Source organism: Cyprinodon variegatus, unplaced genomic scaffold (assembly GCF_000732505.1).
Source record: "Cyprinodon variegatus isolate N-32 unplaced genomic scaffold, C_variegatus-1.0 Scaffold1271, whole genome shotgun sequence".
NCBI lineage: Eukaryota > Metazoa > Chordata > Actinopteri > Cyprinodontiformes > Cyprinodontidae > Cyprinodon > Cyprinodon variegatus.
This window is the reverse complement of record NW_015151724.1, coordinates 20,648-35,917: the sequence shown is the minus strand read 5'-3', so window position 1 is coordinate 35,917 and position 15,270 is coordinate 20,648. Positions and strand designations below refer to the sequence as shown.

Sequence of the window (15,270 nt, the reverse complement as noted above, 5' to 3'; positions counted from 1 at the left end):
CAAGTTTTACTGATCAAAACAGATATGCGTACATTTGAAATAACAGTTCATGCTATCTCCAGACACAAGCATTGCTGATGACAGCCTCCACTGAAAAGCAAAAAGTCATGAACCCCAGAGTGGGTGGTCCTTCTCTATTTGATGGCAGCCTACAGGAACAGCTCTAGCTTTAAATCTTTCTGCAATATTGGACCACCATCATGCTGCTGACTGAGACCTGCCTTTAGACATACCTTCGAATCCCACCAGTTATGCACACCTGAAAAAATACACCTGATTGAGCAAAGTCAGCAGATCACGATCAAAAATCCTTGCATTTAATTTACATTTCATAAACAGTCAACCGAAGACACCTTTCACAAACATTTCTCTACTGCAACCATCCATAAGTTAGTAACATTGAATTAGAAGTTTTAATTATTGCCTTTTTTTTTATCTATGCCAATATTAAGCAAGGGACATAATTGTACTCTTCTCACTCATAAGACATTTATTACTACAAGGATGCTTCAGCTAATTTGTCTTTTTCTTTTAAACCATGGTGTTGGCTGCTTACACTTACCCAAAGGTATTTGAGAAACCTGCAGATTTAACCTTTTATTTTGTTTAACTGACGTTAATGAAATGTCTAAGAGTGAAACAGTGTGCACATTGAACAGGCTGTGATTGAAGTGATGGTTAGTCCCCCCGTGTTGCTTACATTGGACCTGCTCTCTGAGATTAGAATAATATAAGCACATAAGCCTTTGCTTGTTCACAGCCTCCTTGCCTACACTCTCTCCACTCCTGTTCGTTCTGAGTTATGTAATTGCGTCGAGAACCTTCTGCATTGCGTCTACTGTTTGACCACATTCGAGAGGAGACATAAACTTGCTCTTAAGGAGAATTTTCATCCTTATGAGGGATATGATTGATCCACACCCTGCCTTCTATTAAGAGTGAGTGAATAGGGCTGAAGAAACCAAAACCACCGCCTCCTTTCCCTCTGGTAGCAGATGTCAAACAGGAAGCGGGGGGCAGGCTGAGCACAGAGACCCCTCTCAGAGCCTTAGCTGCCCGTAAAAGAAAAAGAAAACATNGGGGGGCAGGCTGAGCACAGAGACCCCTCTCAGAGCCTTAGCTGCCCGTAAAAGAAAAAGAAAACATAAAAAAAAATGAATGTAGTTTTACAGGAAAGCTAAATCAAACTGAATCGAACTGAATCATATTGCTGGGAGAAACATAGAAGAACACACCTACAATTCAGTTTCAATGTTTATTTTTGAGTAAGTTTGGTTGTACCCAAAATAATTCAGCCACCAATTTAATTAGAGAAGTTTAAAAAAAAAATCAACTAAACTAATATCTATTTATTGGATTCAAAAGGACAGCCCTCTAGACATTACATACTAAGCAAAGCTACCAGAGACAGGCATCAGCCCCACTGATGGATAAGTGGGAGAGGATGGATGGATGGATTTATAATCTTAGTTCCCAATTAACTGCAAAAATAAAAATGAAATAATCCATGAACTAATAAAGATACAATTGTAGCAAGAGCAAAATTAGACATGTTCTTATGTTTGAACAATTCCTGCTTTTTCCTGACAGACTGGTATGATATTGTAATTTTTGACTTTATGGTGGTACAGTTTGTAGCACTGTTGCATTGCAGCAAGGGGGTCCTGGGTTCAATTGCTGGCCTGAGGTCTTTCTATATGGAGTTTGCATGTTTTTCTTGTGAATGTTTGGGTTCTCTCTGGGTACTCAGGTATCCTTAGGTATAATTGTGTGTGTGTGCAGGGTTGCATGTCTATATGTTGCCATTTGATGGATTGGTGACCTGTCCAGGATCTAACCTTCCTTTTGCTCATAGACTGCTGGAGATAGGAACCACCCCCCTCTGACTCTGATAAGAGGCAGAACATTGATGAGTGGATGTAAAAGCAATGATAAACACAAAAGGGCTTTCTAAACACAACAATAAGCAGTGTTTATTTCAGTAAAGTACCTTACAACTGCAACATAAAGAAATGAAAGAATATTTTTACTGAAAATGATAAAGTTGCTGTAAAGCAAAGTGAGTTATTTGATTATGTTTGGATCATCCTTGCATTTTTCTGACAGTCTACTATAATAATGCAATATTTTTATACTAAAAGCTAATTTATCACAAAAACAAAGTAAACATGTCTAAATTGCAGGAAGTTTCACAGATTTGCGACTGAGATTTACTGTCTGCAGCCAAAAGTTTTGTACTCGTCAATGAATGTATTGAACTCATTACAAGTACGGATGTTCCCAGATTTTTTACACTCCACATCTAGCGGCTTCCTTTCCACCCAGGTGTTTGATTCCAACAAATACTGCATGCTGCAAAGACAGAAACAATAACAGTTTAGAACGCTCAGTTTAAAGCTGCATTTTTGTCTATAAAACTTATTTTACTTACTTTCCATCTGAGTCTTTAGTGGCACCATCTTTGCCCATTATCAGATACTGCATTTTAAGCTCTAACCCCCCCTTGCAATGAAGTCTTTTGGCAAACACTCGAACACTGTCTGTCCTCACATGCAGGTCATTATCTAGTAGAAAAAAACATTACTATTTTGAATACCAAAAATTTCACCAAAAACTAAAAAACCTTTTGTTTAAACCTCTGCTCTCAGTGTCGGTTGGATACTTACATGTTCGAAGGATCTCAATAATTCTGACTTTGTACAGCTCAAAGTTGCTCTTAAAAGAAACTTCCTGGACTTCCACAATATACGCTGGAAAACAAGCAATCAAATAAAAAGCTGAATAACTTACTACACGCATTCTTGCCCCACAACAAATGCACCACAACACAAACCAGTCTATAAAACTATAACTATTGATGAAACAGTTGTAGAGCTATATAATAGATAGCAGAAATGTGTTATTCATTAAGGTGTTTAGAAGACTTGTTAATTTAGTAGTTTAACAAAGAAAAATTATTTATGAAAATTTTTAATCATATCTTAAAAACACATTTAGTTAATAATTAATTAAACACTTTGATGTTATCAGCTATGCAAAAATTGTTTTTGGTGGGACTGTAGTACAAGAAATGAAAAGTAATTAAAAGCTGCACTAATTGTAGATGTACATGTTTTGTTTTGGATTTTAGCTCTCAATTGCTAAGACAATAAAACAATTCATAATACAAAGGGAGCAATTGCACAGACTTATGAAAAAACCAAATATATTTCATAGAATAGTAAATTCTTATAAGGCCGTACAAACCATAATCCACTGTGGGGGAGAAGCAGGCGTGATTCACACGGGCTTCCTTTGTGATTTTTCTACCACGAACACTCTTGAAGGTCTCTTGTACTTTATGACAGGGCCCTAAAGAAAACACATTTTTTTATGAATGCATTAAATATGCATATGTATTATTAAGTTATGGTCAAAGTAACTTTTTCTCAATATTCGGGGCACACAAGTACACCTTCTTTTTGTTAAATAAACAAAGAAAAGACAGTTAAAGATATGGTGATATACGGCTATCTGAGTTATTTGATTCTCATTCAAAAAAGCATTTATTTGTTTTAAAAGGATGTGCGCATGCTGTCTCAAAGTTTGGATTGAGTTGGCTGTACATACATTGCGATAACAATTCAGCCAAAAGCATACAACTAAACTTACTAGAGAGAGCAACATTTTGTACTTGAAAGAAAAGAAAACAGAACAAAACAACAGAAAAAATAAAATAAAAGTAAACATCAAACTAGCTTTGGTAGCAACAGGTACCTATTATTGATTGAATAATATTAGGTTTGTATATAACTGTGGCTGCAGCTTAGTATTTTTAATATTTATTTTTAAACACCTGGAACCAAACACGTGGTATGCATGTTTATATATGAAGAGTTTACAAGGCTTCTTTGGAAGGAAAATATGCTCAGTAGCAGTTGTAGGTAACCCCAAGCTTGCCCTGCAGAGCCCAGGACCAATAAAAAGGTGACCAGAGCCCCAGACATCCAATGACACCCCAGATCACTGGGACAAAGGAAGGGGCTGACCGAGAACAGGTAGTGCTACGTCACTAGCTTTGTTGACCGCAGCCGAAGCCTTCGGTTTCTAAGGCGGTTGCTATGATGTTTTCCATTTGGCCGACAAATATGACTTTTTTTTGTGCCATTCGTTTATAATAACTGTCGAGTCCTCACTGTGAAAAAAATAAATGCTCTATTTCTCTTTTCCTCACCCTATCTTTAGTGGCTCATTTTAGCACCCACACCTCTCCTGTGGCAAACATGCAGCATCCATGTGGCCTGATGTTCTGCACTGCATCCAAGAAAATTTGTAAAGATGTGAACAGCTCCACATGGTAATGCATGAGAGAAAGGCGACAGCTCCTGCTGGTAAAGGTCCGCAAGCATAAACATCTGGAGACATCTTACGAATTAGCTGATAAATATCAATACAATTAGCAGATTGAGAAAAACATTTGGAAAGGAATTACTGTCACTCTTACATGACATAAAGAGGTTTTGGAAATACTGGAAACAACAGAGTTTTATTTAATGTAGTGTGATGTTAGCTTGCGATCTTTGCTGTACACATCCACCTAGAGCTGGCCAGAATATTAGGTGCAAGGGGAAAATCAACAGAGGGTATAAAAGCTCCAGGCACTGAGCCCTAAGCAGCTGCTTAGTCCACTTAAGCATTGGGTCAACCATGAAGGCAACCACAGACTTATACCTGAATAGAGGTTACCTCCCAACATGGCCCAACGGAAATCCATCCATAATTCAAATTAAAGTCTTGCAAGACATGGAACTGGTGTTTACAGACATTTCCATTAAATCTTAGTGTAAGGAAGTTCAATATGGCCGGCGGGAATATAAATGTACAACACTTTTCGGATATTAAGTAGTTAAAAATTTTAAGCATTTATAATTCTTTTTTTTTTATTTTAAAATTGTGCTGTACTGTATTGGCCACTCACATAGAAAAATGCATTATTGCTTGTGGTTTTAAAATCTGAGCAAGTTATATGACTTCAAATACTGAGGCAATATTTGTGTATTTATATTTTGAAAGTGAGTGCCTACTTTCTGCACACTGGCAAACATCTTCTGAGCACAGCTTAGAGACCAACTGGCTCCTTCGTGGGAGTGAGTAGAACACAGTGCACTTCACACCTGCAAAGAGAAACATTCTTAATTTGCTTGGAGAACATAAAGATAGACTTTATGGGAATAATAAAAGAATACCCTACCTGGTTCATAGTAATCATAGAATACAGCTGGAGCAGGCTGTAAAAGACCAACTGGCACTTTCTGATTAGCAGTGAAAGTCAGACATTCCTTGGTTTCATACAGCTAAAGACAGAGAGGGAATAACTGTTATTAATTTTTAAACCAAATAACCTTATTTTAAAAAGAGTTTAGACTTACCTCATTAAAATATAGAAGCACTCTTCCAGGGGATATCTCATAATGGCTAATGTACTGCTCAGGTAGCTGTTTAAGCTGGGATTGAAACATACATTTAATGATTTTAGAAACTAGAAGACAAAACACCTCATGTGTCATTGTAATTAATTCATTTTTATTATGTTTCTGCAGTTAATAAATATTTATCTTACATCCAGTAGTCTGGCTGTAAAAAAAAAAGAAGGGGGAAGGTGATTTTTTTATTTTTATTTTTTATTTTTAAAGTATAGCTACATAGCGTACTTAATAAATTCTAATAACCTAAAAGCAATATGCATGGTATGGTTGTTACATTTCAGGTATGCCAGTCATTGACTTTGACCAATGCACCTTAAAGTAGAACTACAGCCAGTCCCTGGACTGGCATGGCTATTACTGCCCCTACATAGTTAGGGACAAATTTCCCACTGGGATCAGCTTCAGTCATGGTAGGACACTGTTAATCAGAAAATCAGTAATGCTTCTATTGGCTAATTTAAAATAAGCTAGACTTCATGCTGGCAATAAATGAGTTATAACTATTTAAAAGGGTCCGTCGAACTAAGCTATTTACCATTGATCGGATGACAGGCATTCTGCAATTCACACGAGGGATATTGCAGTCAGATGTCAACATTCAATTCATTTATGATCGCTGGCCAGACATTAACATCACATTTCTGTATCTCTATAATGGGTCTATATTATGAGTTGTCTTTTCAATTCAGAGGGCCCCATGCCTGTCTTTTCCTAGGGCCCCAAGTTTCCTAAATCCGCCCCTGCTTCGATTGTCTCCTCCGGGTTTCATCTGTTGTGCAGAGAATTAACTCCCCTGTCACGGGAGTGTGCATTGACGAAAAAACGGATTGAAATAGGAACTAAAAGAGACATTTTAAACATATTCGTAATGTTTTCATATTTCTTATACATGGATGCCTTAATATTTATAGTTTTGGTGGACAGATAAATTCGAATCAATTGGATTTTACTTGTATGGAGACACGTTTGAGCCGATGTGCTACAGTCTGCGATGAATAAATTCTCTGCTCAGTGGATGCCAATTCCCCATTTTTCTATCAACACCCTTCTAGATCATTTCTGATACTTTATTTGTTAAACGTAGAACCGGGAACCTGCAGAAGATTCCCTCCCCTCTTTATTTTCACATTCCCTCAAATCGCATTGTCTACTCGTAAGCACACAGCCTGCGAAATGTTGAAAGGGCAATATTAGTGATTTTTAAGATTGTTTTTAAGAAGGGGGAGGCCCCCTCAACTGCTTATATCTACCACTGGGTAGTTTCTTTATATTATCAGAAGATTACATTTAAAGAAAAGATAGTGAGGAAAACCAACCCTTTCCAGGTCTTCCTCTTCCACCTCAAATCCACTAAGTAATGTGATATCTGCGATTCCCATTCCAGTCAGAGGGCTGTTTGGGCTATAGCTATGTAGAAAAAAAGAAAAAAGAAAATGATGCCAATTCACCATTTCTGTTTTTGTTGTCGCAAAGTTATGTAATTTAAAAAACAAAGAGAAAGCAAATTTGCTTCCTTACCAAAGCAAATACAAAATGCCGTTTGCAAATTATTATTTGAATATTGAAGATTCCGAAGCCTTTTGTGAAAATATGTTGTGCACTGAAGGTCCAACTCCAAGTCTAGATTTTGACATGTAGTCTTAACTCTCAGTAAGGAAAATTTGGCACAAATTTGATCCACCTTAATGTTAAAAGTGCTGTAGGAGATCTTGAAAAAACGGTTCCAGCAAGATATATTTTTGAACATACACAACCATGCCTCTCCCTTCAGAACACCCCTTGAAACCACGCCTTCAAAACACATGAACGCGCATGCTGTCTGCAGCGCGTCTATAGCAGCCGGAGCAGCTTGTCTGAGCAGTGATGATGCAGATCACTATGATCACTCCTCTGAAACTGTTTATCAACGCCTAAATTAACTTAAAATGCTGAAATCTCCTGGCAAAACATGTTCGCTTTTATTATCCTGGTGTCTGCAGTTTGGATTACGTACTTTAAAACGCCTTCCAGCCAGAGGCTGGCATTGAACAGGTTTCCTAGTAACAGCGGCTTTCCTGGTGACAGCGGCTAATAATATTTGAAGGCAGGATGGTAATCTGGATGAACTGACTGCAATAACAATGTTTTTCAGGTGAACTTTCTCACTTCAAAAGAGATTCAAACTACTTTTTATCCACTGATCACAGCAAATATAGATGCCATTGTTACAGGCAGAGAAAGGATAGGGTAGCTCCGCCCAACGCGCATCAGACACACTTTTTCCACCACGCAGCCTCATCAGCAACGGGGATTTTGGCCGACTACAGTACTGGACCATTTATTTTAGTTTCACTTCCAGAACTTCTATTTCACTGCTTGCTAAGCGGCTGTGGGGAGATCTTTAAGCCACATGGTAAAAAAAATGTGTCAGAAAAGATCTCCTACTGCACCTTTAAAGAGCAGTTACCATTTTTTTTTTCAATTTCTAATTGTAGGTGTTGACACCTACAATAAAAATAAAAAATCTAAAAAAGTTTTTTTAATTATCTGAAATATTTCAGTGTGCCAAAAAAAGAAACAAATATAAACCAAAAAAAAAAAAAAAAAAAAAAAAAAAAAAAAAAAAAAAAAAAAAAAAAAAAAAAAAAAAAAAAAAAAAAAAAAACTGGACAAATATCTCTTCAAAGCAAAATATATATGGATTGTCAACCAACCTGACACAGACAGTATAGATAACAATACTATCTGAATTTATCTCATTTTCAAGATCTCTCCGGCTTCGTGTGGGAGTATCCCAATCCTCAAATGTCGACCGTGCTACTCGTGTCTGCTTTTCCTCAGCAGAATCATAGTCATCATCGTAGTAGTCATAATTTTCTTTTATTTTTGCTGCAGATAACGAGATGGTTGTAAGTCTTTACTGATGTCTTTGGTTTAAAAAAAAAAAAAAAAAAAAAGCTTACCAGTGTACTCCACTTTCCCCTCCACTTTGACAGTAATATTAAGTTTGGAACAACCATCTTCAGGGTCCAGGAGATGGTACGTCTTTAAAGTCTGTAAATAAGCCAGGAATTTGCTCTATATTATAGATGTCAGTCATCATAAAATAAATGAGACGAATAAAAACTACTTACTTTCAGCTTGATATGTCCTTGTCCTTTCAATTCTACTGTAATGTTGTTCCCAGTAAATTTCTGAAAAAAGAAATGAATCGAAAAAAGATTATTTCAGGAAGACATCTCATTGTCCTATTAATATTTAATGCAGGAATGTTGGTCAATACCTCTAGGTCTGCTTCCACTATCTTATCGCTGTTTGCCAGTGCAAGCTTAACCATGTCAGTCTTCACTGGGATTCTGATATCTGCTGTTACATCTATAATGGGAGGTTTAGGATTTGCCAGTGCATATTCTGACAGGGCTTCCAGTGCCATGAGGGTATCCTGACCAGAGAGATTATTATTGAACAATTAATTTTCATTAAAAAAAACTATAGTATTCAAAGAAAGAGGATTGTTTTGATGTAAGTTTCTGTTATCAGTCACACATTGCAATTACCTGAGTAGATCGATAGCCTCCATAATAGTTTTCTTGGCTGACTAACCAGCAGGCTATTTTATCTGCCCAACTCCTGTCACCGATTTTTACAGCAGCTAGTAAAGCGTAGGCTGTTGTCTCTATGGTGATGGCTTTAATAGCTTCTGTGTCTGTCCAGTAGTAGCAATCATTCTTGTCTGTTCAAAAATAGAAAAATATAAAAGAAAAATAACTAATGACTTGCTAAAAGTGACAAAGGTTTCTAGGCACTTAAGATATAACCAGCTAGCTGTGAAACTCCTTCTAATATAGTTTATGAGATTACAACGATCTCATACTTGGTAAAAAATTCCAAGTTTAAACCTTGATAAATCCTGATGTATTTGGTTATGTTGGTTTTATGCTAATAATCATTAAAGCAGATGGAAGAATTGAGAATAGTAGCTTGTTTGAAAAAGGTCCCTGGGTTTATGTTCCTACAGTAGGAGCGGCCAGGAAACATTTACACATACCTGCTGGTGTTCCTGTGTTGCCATAACAGATTAGTGAGACCAGAGACACCTAAAGTCTGTCTGAAATGATGGGAAAAGCTTTCTGTTCTATCTGTAATTTATAGTGAGCCAGAGCACTGTTTTAATATCTAAAAATGTTAAGGCTGTAAATTATATACTGTAAAAAGCAATTATTTCTAGATTAGACTGTGGTGTAAAGGTTAGTTGGACTGCGCCAATTAAGAGTGAATGTGTAAGACACTTACAATTTGCTTACCGTAGTATTTTAAATTAACAAGCTATAAGCAGAAACAGTAAATACTGTTAATTTGCGTGCATGTTACCAAGTTTGCTATCCTACTTTTAAAAATGGATCAAAGGTATCCTGCATTCTAAAAATATATATATTTTCTAAAGCTTAACAAATTAAAACAAACAAAACCAATTTCTATCAATAATGCTATATATTAGTGAGGCTTTTTTTGAACTGCTGGGTAAATATAAAAAACACTTTATTGTGCCAACATCTGATTCTAATTGAAACAAGTCATAGAATACATTGTATAGAAGGAAATAGAAATTGTTTGTCTCACTGTCTAAATCATTTTCTTGTTTTAGGTCAACAGGGATTACAGAAATAGTTTGTATTTGCCAAATGTGTAAATTATTAGAGATTATATACTTTAAATATTTGTATTTTTGCACTTGATTCATATGTAAAACTTTGTATACATAAATTTGTATTTGTCAGGATCCTCTTTAAAACTACAGCGCTAATTTGGCCCTCGTGAATTTTCAACCTTTTGCCGCATTTCAGGGATCAAACATGAAAATATAAAATTGTAATTTTTTTGTGAGAATCAACAAGTGGGACACAATCATGAAGTGGAACGAAACATATTGGCTAATTTAAAATTTTTAACAAATAAAAAACTGAAGAGACGGGCATGCACAATTAATCAGCCCCTTTACTTTCAGTGCAGCAATCGCTCTCCTGAAGTTCAGTGAGGATCTCTGAATAATCCAATGCTGACCCAAATGACTGAAGATAAAAAAAAGAATCCAACTGAGTGTAATCAAGTCTCTGTAAAAAATGCATGTGGTTTCCGTTTCACGAAACTACTTTAACAAACTCTGATTAAAATTTGCAACTCCAAATTGATCTAGCCTAATGTCAGGAACCGTGAGTTTTCGGTTTCCCAATAGCTGCTATGAATTAGTCAAATCAACTCTAAGTAGGTCCACTCAGAGTTGAGCATTGTGTAAACATGTGGAGGAAGGTGCTCTAGTCAGATGAAACCAAAATCAAACTTTCTGGCAACAATGCAACAATGTTATATTTGATGTAAAAGCAACACAGCTCAACACCCCGAACACACCATACCCACTGTCAAACATGGTGGGCGCATCATCATGGTTTGGGCCTCCTTTTCTTAAGGAGGAATAGGGACAATAGTTTAAATTGATGGGAAGATGGATGGAGCCCATTACAGGATCATTCTGAAAGAAAGCCAGTTGGAGTCTGCAAAATACCTGAGACTGGGATGGAGATTTATCTTTCACCAAGACAATGATCCTAAACCTAATTCCTTTTCACAAACGCTCTCCATCCAACCTCACTGAGCTCAAGCTATTTTGCAGGAAGAATGAACAAAAATGTCCTTCTCTCGATGTGCAAAAGTGATAGATACATACCCCAAGCGACTTACAGCTGTAATCACAGCAAAAGGTGGTGCCGCAAAGTATTAACTCAAGGGGGCTGAATAATTTTTCATACCCAATTTTTTTTTTTTCTTAAATACATTTTTAAATATCCAATACATTTTGCTCCACCACATGACAGTGTCCCACTTGTTGTTGATTCTTGACAAAAAAAAAAGCAATTTTATATCTTTATGTTTGAAGCCTGAAATGTGGCAAAAAGTCGATAAGTTCAAGGGGGCTGAATCCTTTCATGGTTAACTTCAAACATTAGGACTGTCTCATCAAGCTTCTCACTATTGTTTACTGAAATTATGATATTTTTCTCCAGACAAGAGGGTCAGGTATGGTTGTATCCCTGCTCACAGATGAATTTTCAGGGTATATTGACTTTTTTTTTCCTACAACCTCTTTGTAACTACTTCGGTAGCATGTTAAGTGTCCATTTGCAAGACCCATTTCCATGCAAACATTTGTTTCCAGGTTATGTCACCTGCCTTCAGTATTTTCTTTCCCACTGAAACCAGTTCTTCCTGCACCAAACTGTAACCTGACCTCTGGCCTTTTAGCTAAAACTTGTCCAGAATTCATTTAACTTCAGTCAGTCTTAACAAAGTCTGTTGCTATTGTTTTTTGTTCATAAGCATATTTTTCACAAAAACTTGTTGATTTCTAGAACATAGAATAGTGTAATGGCTAAACATTGTGCCAATAGATAAAAAAGTACTTTCACCTATTATAAAAATATGACAAGAAATAAACTGTTTTGAAAACTGTAATAATCCTATAACAGAAAATTGATAGGTTGCCTTCAATATCAGACAAGAAAAACAAAATAATGCATATTTCATATCTTATTTCAACCTCTATTTGATGGAGGAATCTGATACATATAGAATAGGTTCATATAAAACAGAGTGTAAGCACAAATTAGACTGTACATGCCTCTTTTCACCATAGATTGAAGTTTCTGCCATGCGCGTGATTGACCATTCCCCTCTGATAGGTAATAAGCTGTAATAGCCACTGCATAGGGATGGCTGAGCTCTTCAATTTGGGACTGGAGATAAGCTGTTGCCTTTGAGATGCTTGTCTCCTGTAAGAGAGTAGACATTTGATTACTATTTTACAGAATGTTACTGACAATTGTTCTTTAGAATATTAAAGTAAAGTGATAGCAACACAAATTTTCTGCCAATATATTAGCCCATTACTAAACATGAATACCAAGTAATCGCTTATTTATAAATCTAATTAAAGCCAAAAACCTGACAAGAATGTAGTAGGTGATTAAAACAGCTTTAAAACATGTTCCATTTTCTATTTGATTCAAAAGATTTGTTGTCAAGACATATCTAAAGAACTGTCCTTGAGCAACAAAGCTGGGATGTAAAAAAAAAAAATCACTTTCAATTAATACAATAACTGCAAAAAAAGCTTTGTAGTCCACTTGGAAACTAAAAAGGACATCCAGCAGGGCATGTTTGAAAATCTTACCACAACATTTAGATTTTCTGGTGGAAGAAATCCATGGGAGCGGTTCAGTGCAAGGGTGATGAAAGCGGTCATGGATGCATCTCGGTCTTTTCCTGTCTACATAGAACATAGACAGAGTTTGTCTTTTATTTCAATATTTATTAATATGTGTCCTATATTTGCTTACCAGAACATCTCTGTGTAACACAGGATTAGGGTCTCTGAATGAGCCATCACTCTGTTGTATTGAAACCAAGTAACTGACAGGGTGGTTGATCTCATTTTCTTGAACCATTCTAAGGCTTCGACCCTGAACTCGACCACCAAAATTTTGACTCTCCGCAATCAGAGATAGAATCTTTACTACGAGAGCAGTCAACCTTAGGGGAAAAGAATACAAAAAGATTTTTTTTTAAAGAAAAAATGGGCTTTTTGTGGGTTCACATGTTTTGTGATTAAAGGCATAGTGGAGGATTTTCGTGAATTTTTGAAAACATCCGCCCTCTCCACTATCAAATAAAGCACACGCACAGCCCTGTACCCAATCCCAAGAGGGAATGCCAATTAAAGGGGTGCGAGAGTATGTACGAGCCCATTTCTCCTTGTGCATACTCTGTTGGCGTTTGCATCGCTCATACCATCTTACTTTTTAAAAGAAGATTTGTGATTTTTCCACTATATCAGACTCGCAACTGGTAAATAAAAATGGTGATGAGCACGTAGGACGGCCTTACGTTAACGCATCACCAGAATGATTCACAATTATGAAGACTACTTTTTTTGATGATCCACCCGGAAAAAGAACATCCTCCACCATACCTTTAAGATTGCATCTTCGATTCACCAATTTCATGTTAAAAATTTTAATCCATTGATTAAACATGAAAAAATGACCAGCTGGATGAAGCAAGTTTGAAAGATTTGGAATGAACTGTTTTTATTTTTGTGATTGCTCATAGTTTAAATCATTGTATAACATCTCTAGTTTAGACACTATTTGCATTACAAAATGAACACTTTTGATCTTTTACATTTAATGATTGAACTCCAAGTTGTACCGAAAGTGTCGATAAAACTAAATTAATTAAAATGAAGAGATTTTACATTTTGTAAAGTAACTGCTTAGTTACTTTGCCTATTAACTAGCTACTTTGATTTAGCAGTAACTGAGTTATTAACTCTTTAATTTACTTTTTGAGAGAAGTAACTGGTAACGAACACAGATCTATCTTTGCAGGGACTTAACTTCATGTTTGCGCTCCTCCCTGATGGTGCACACAGCAGCTCCTTGCTCTCAACATTATCTGTGCACTCAACTGTATCTGCAAGTCCTTGCGACTTAATAGAAGACTGTAAAACTGCTGAAAACCTGAATTCTTTTAAGTCAAAGTTAAAAACTCAATTGTTTAAAGGAGCCTTTGACTGTTGAATTTAAATTGCTAACTCATTAGTTTAAGTTTGTGTTCAAACAGTTTTATTTGTTTTGCTACCAGTGTGGATTCCAGTGTCTCCCTGTTATAATTTAAATTTTAAATGATGGAAAATGACAGTATTATGGCCCACCAGAACAAAGAAAAAAAGGAAGGTAAGAGAAAAAGCAGACAATTATTTGCAGTACCAGTTTTACAAGCAATCAGTGATGCTGCTGCTGCAGAAAAGACTGTACGGGTGTGTAGTGGGGGCCCTGGCAATGATGTATAAGTTCGATATAATGTGACATGACTACTACATAGGCTTCAGATGCTTCGGAAACCTTTGGATTTGTATCCAATTTAGAACCACATAAAGATGTGGCTGAATTAGAATTATTTTTTTTGAGGGGAGTGAAAAGATCAGGATCGGGAAGTTTATACTGCTGTGAAAAAGACAGATATAAGTCCTATAGGAGCAATAAAATTGGATTTGACCCACATTTGATAACTGTGCAAAGATAGCCTAAGTACAGTTGGAAGACAGATGTTCTTCTAGAGAAGGGTCGGCAACCCAAACTGCTCAAAGAGCCCTATTGAACCAAAAAGAAAATCTGGAGCCGCAAAAATGTAAAGTGTTCTATAAGCTCTAAGTGTATTAGCCCACCATAAAAAGGACTACGTGGTCTTAAATATATAACAAGCATTCATCATTAAATGTTTATCCTGGAGCAAATGTAACATAGAAGCATAAGGTGAAGGAGGAGCAGTGAACGCTCTCACCGCGTGGAATTCACCGCGTGCCGCTTCACTGCCCTAGGTTTTGGATGAAATTATAGAAACACGATAAAGGGTCTTTCTATGGTGGACGTGTTTCTGTTGGGAGGAGTTGATTGAGTCATGAGGAACCAAGCAGGAACTGACATCCATCAGACCAGTGCTCTCTTCAAAATCTCACATCCTCTGTCACCAGCCTTCCTTGGTGTTATATGTTATGTATGTTATGTATTTTGAGGATTTTGGAAAAAAATGGAAGAAAGTTCACATCCCTGCATCAGAGAACTACCTGTTCGATCTGTGTGTGGTTTTCCAGCAGCAGTAGTGGAGTTTGGAAATGCAATCTACTTCTTAAAGCTACAGTGTGTAATAATTACAGGGATATACAGTCAGAAATGTAATATATTATACATAACTATGTTATTTATCATCATCT

General features: G+C 36.5%; 1 protein-coding gene across 1 annotated transcript in view; it reads right to left on the bottom strand.

Moving 5' to 3' along the window:
• Nucleotides 1-2,003: 2,003 nt before the first annotated feature.
• LOC107102532 (complement C4-B-like) overlaps nt 2,004-15,270 on the bottom strand; it is a 26,219-nt gene continuing 12,952 nt past the window's right edge. The window contains exons 26-41 of the mRNA XM_015401876.1: nt 12,836-13,028; nt 12,670-12,765; nt 12,118-12,268; nt 9,002-9,177; nt 8,728-8,886; nt 8,579-8,638; nt 8,408-8,498; nt 8,159-8,333; nt 6,782-6,872; nt 5,409-5,483; nt 5,231-5,333; nt 5,064-5,153; nt 3,247-3,351; nt 2,667-2,750; nt 2,432-2,564; nt 2,004-2,352 (exon numbers count right to left, since the gene is read on the bottom strand). Coding sequence (XP_015257362.1) covers nt 2,211-2,352; nt 2,432-2,564; nt 2,667-2,750; nt 3,247-3,351; nt 5,064-5,153; nt 5,231-5,333; nt 5,409-5,483; nt 6,782-6,872; nt 8,159-8,333; nt 8,408-8,498; nt 8,579-8,638; nt 8,728-8,886; nt 9,002-9,177; nt 12,118-12,268; nt 12,670-12,765; nt 12,836-13,028 — 1,924 coding nt within the window. The 3' untranslated portion in view covers nt 2,004-2,210. The remainder of the gene's footprint in view (nt 2,353-2,431; nt 2,565-2,666; nt 2,751-3,246; nt 3,352-5,063; nt 5,154-5,230; nt 5,334-5,408; nt 5,484-6,781; nt 6,873-8,158; nt 8,334-8,407; nt 8,499-8,578; nt 8,639-8,727; nt 8,887-9,001; nt 9,178-12,117; nt 12,269-12,669; nt 12,766-12,835; nt 13,029-15,270) is intronic.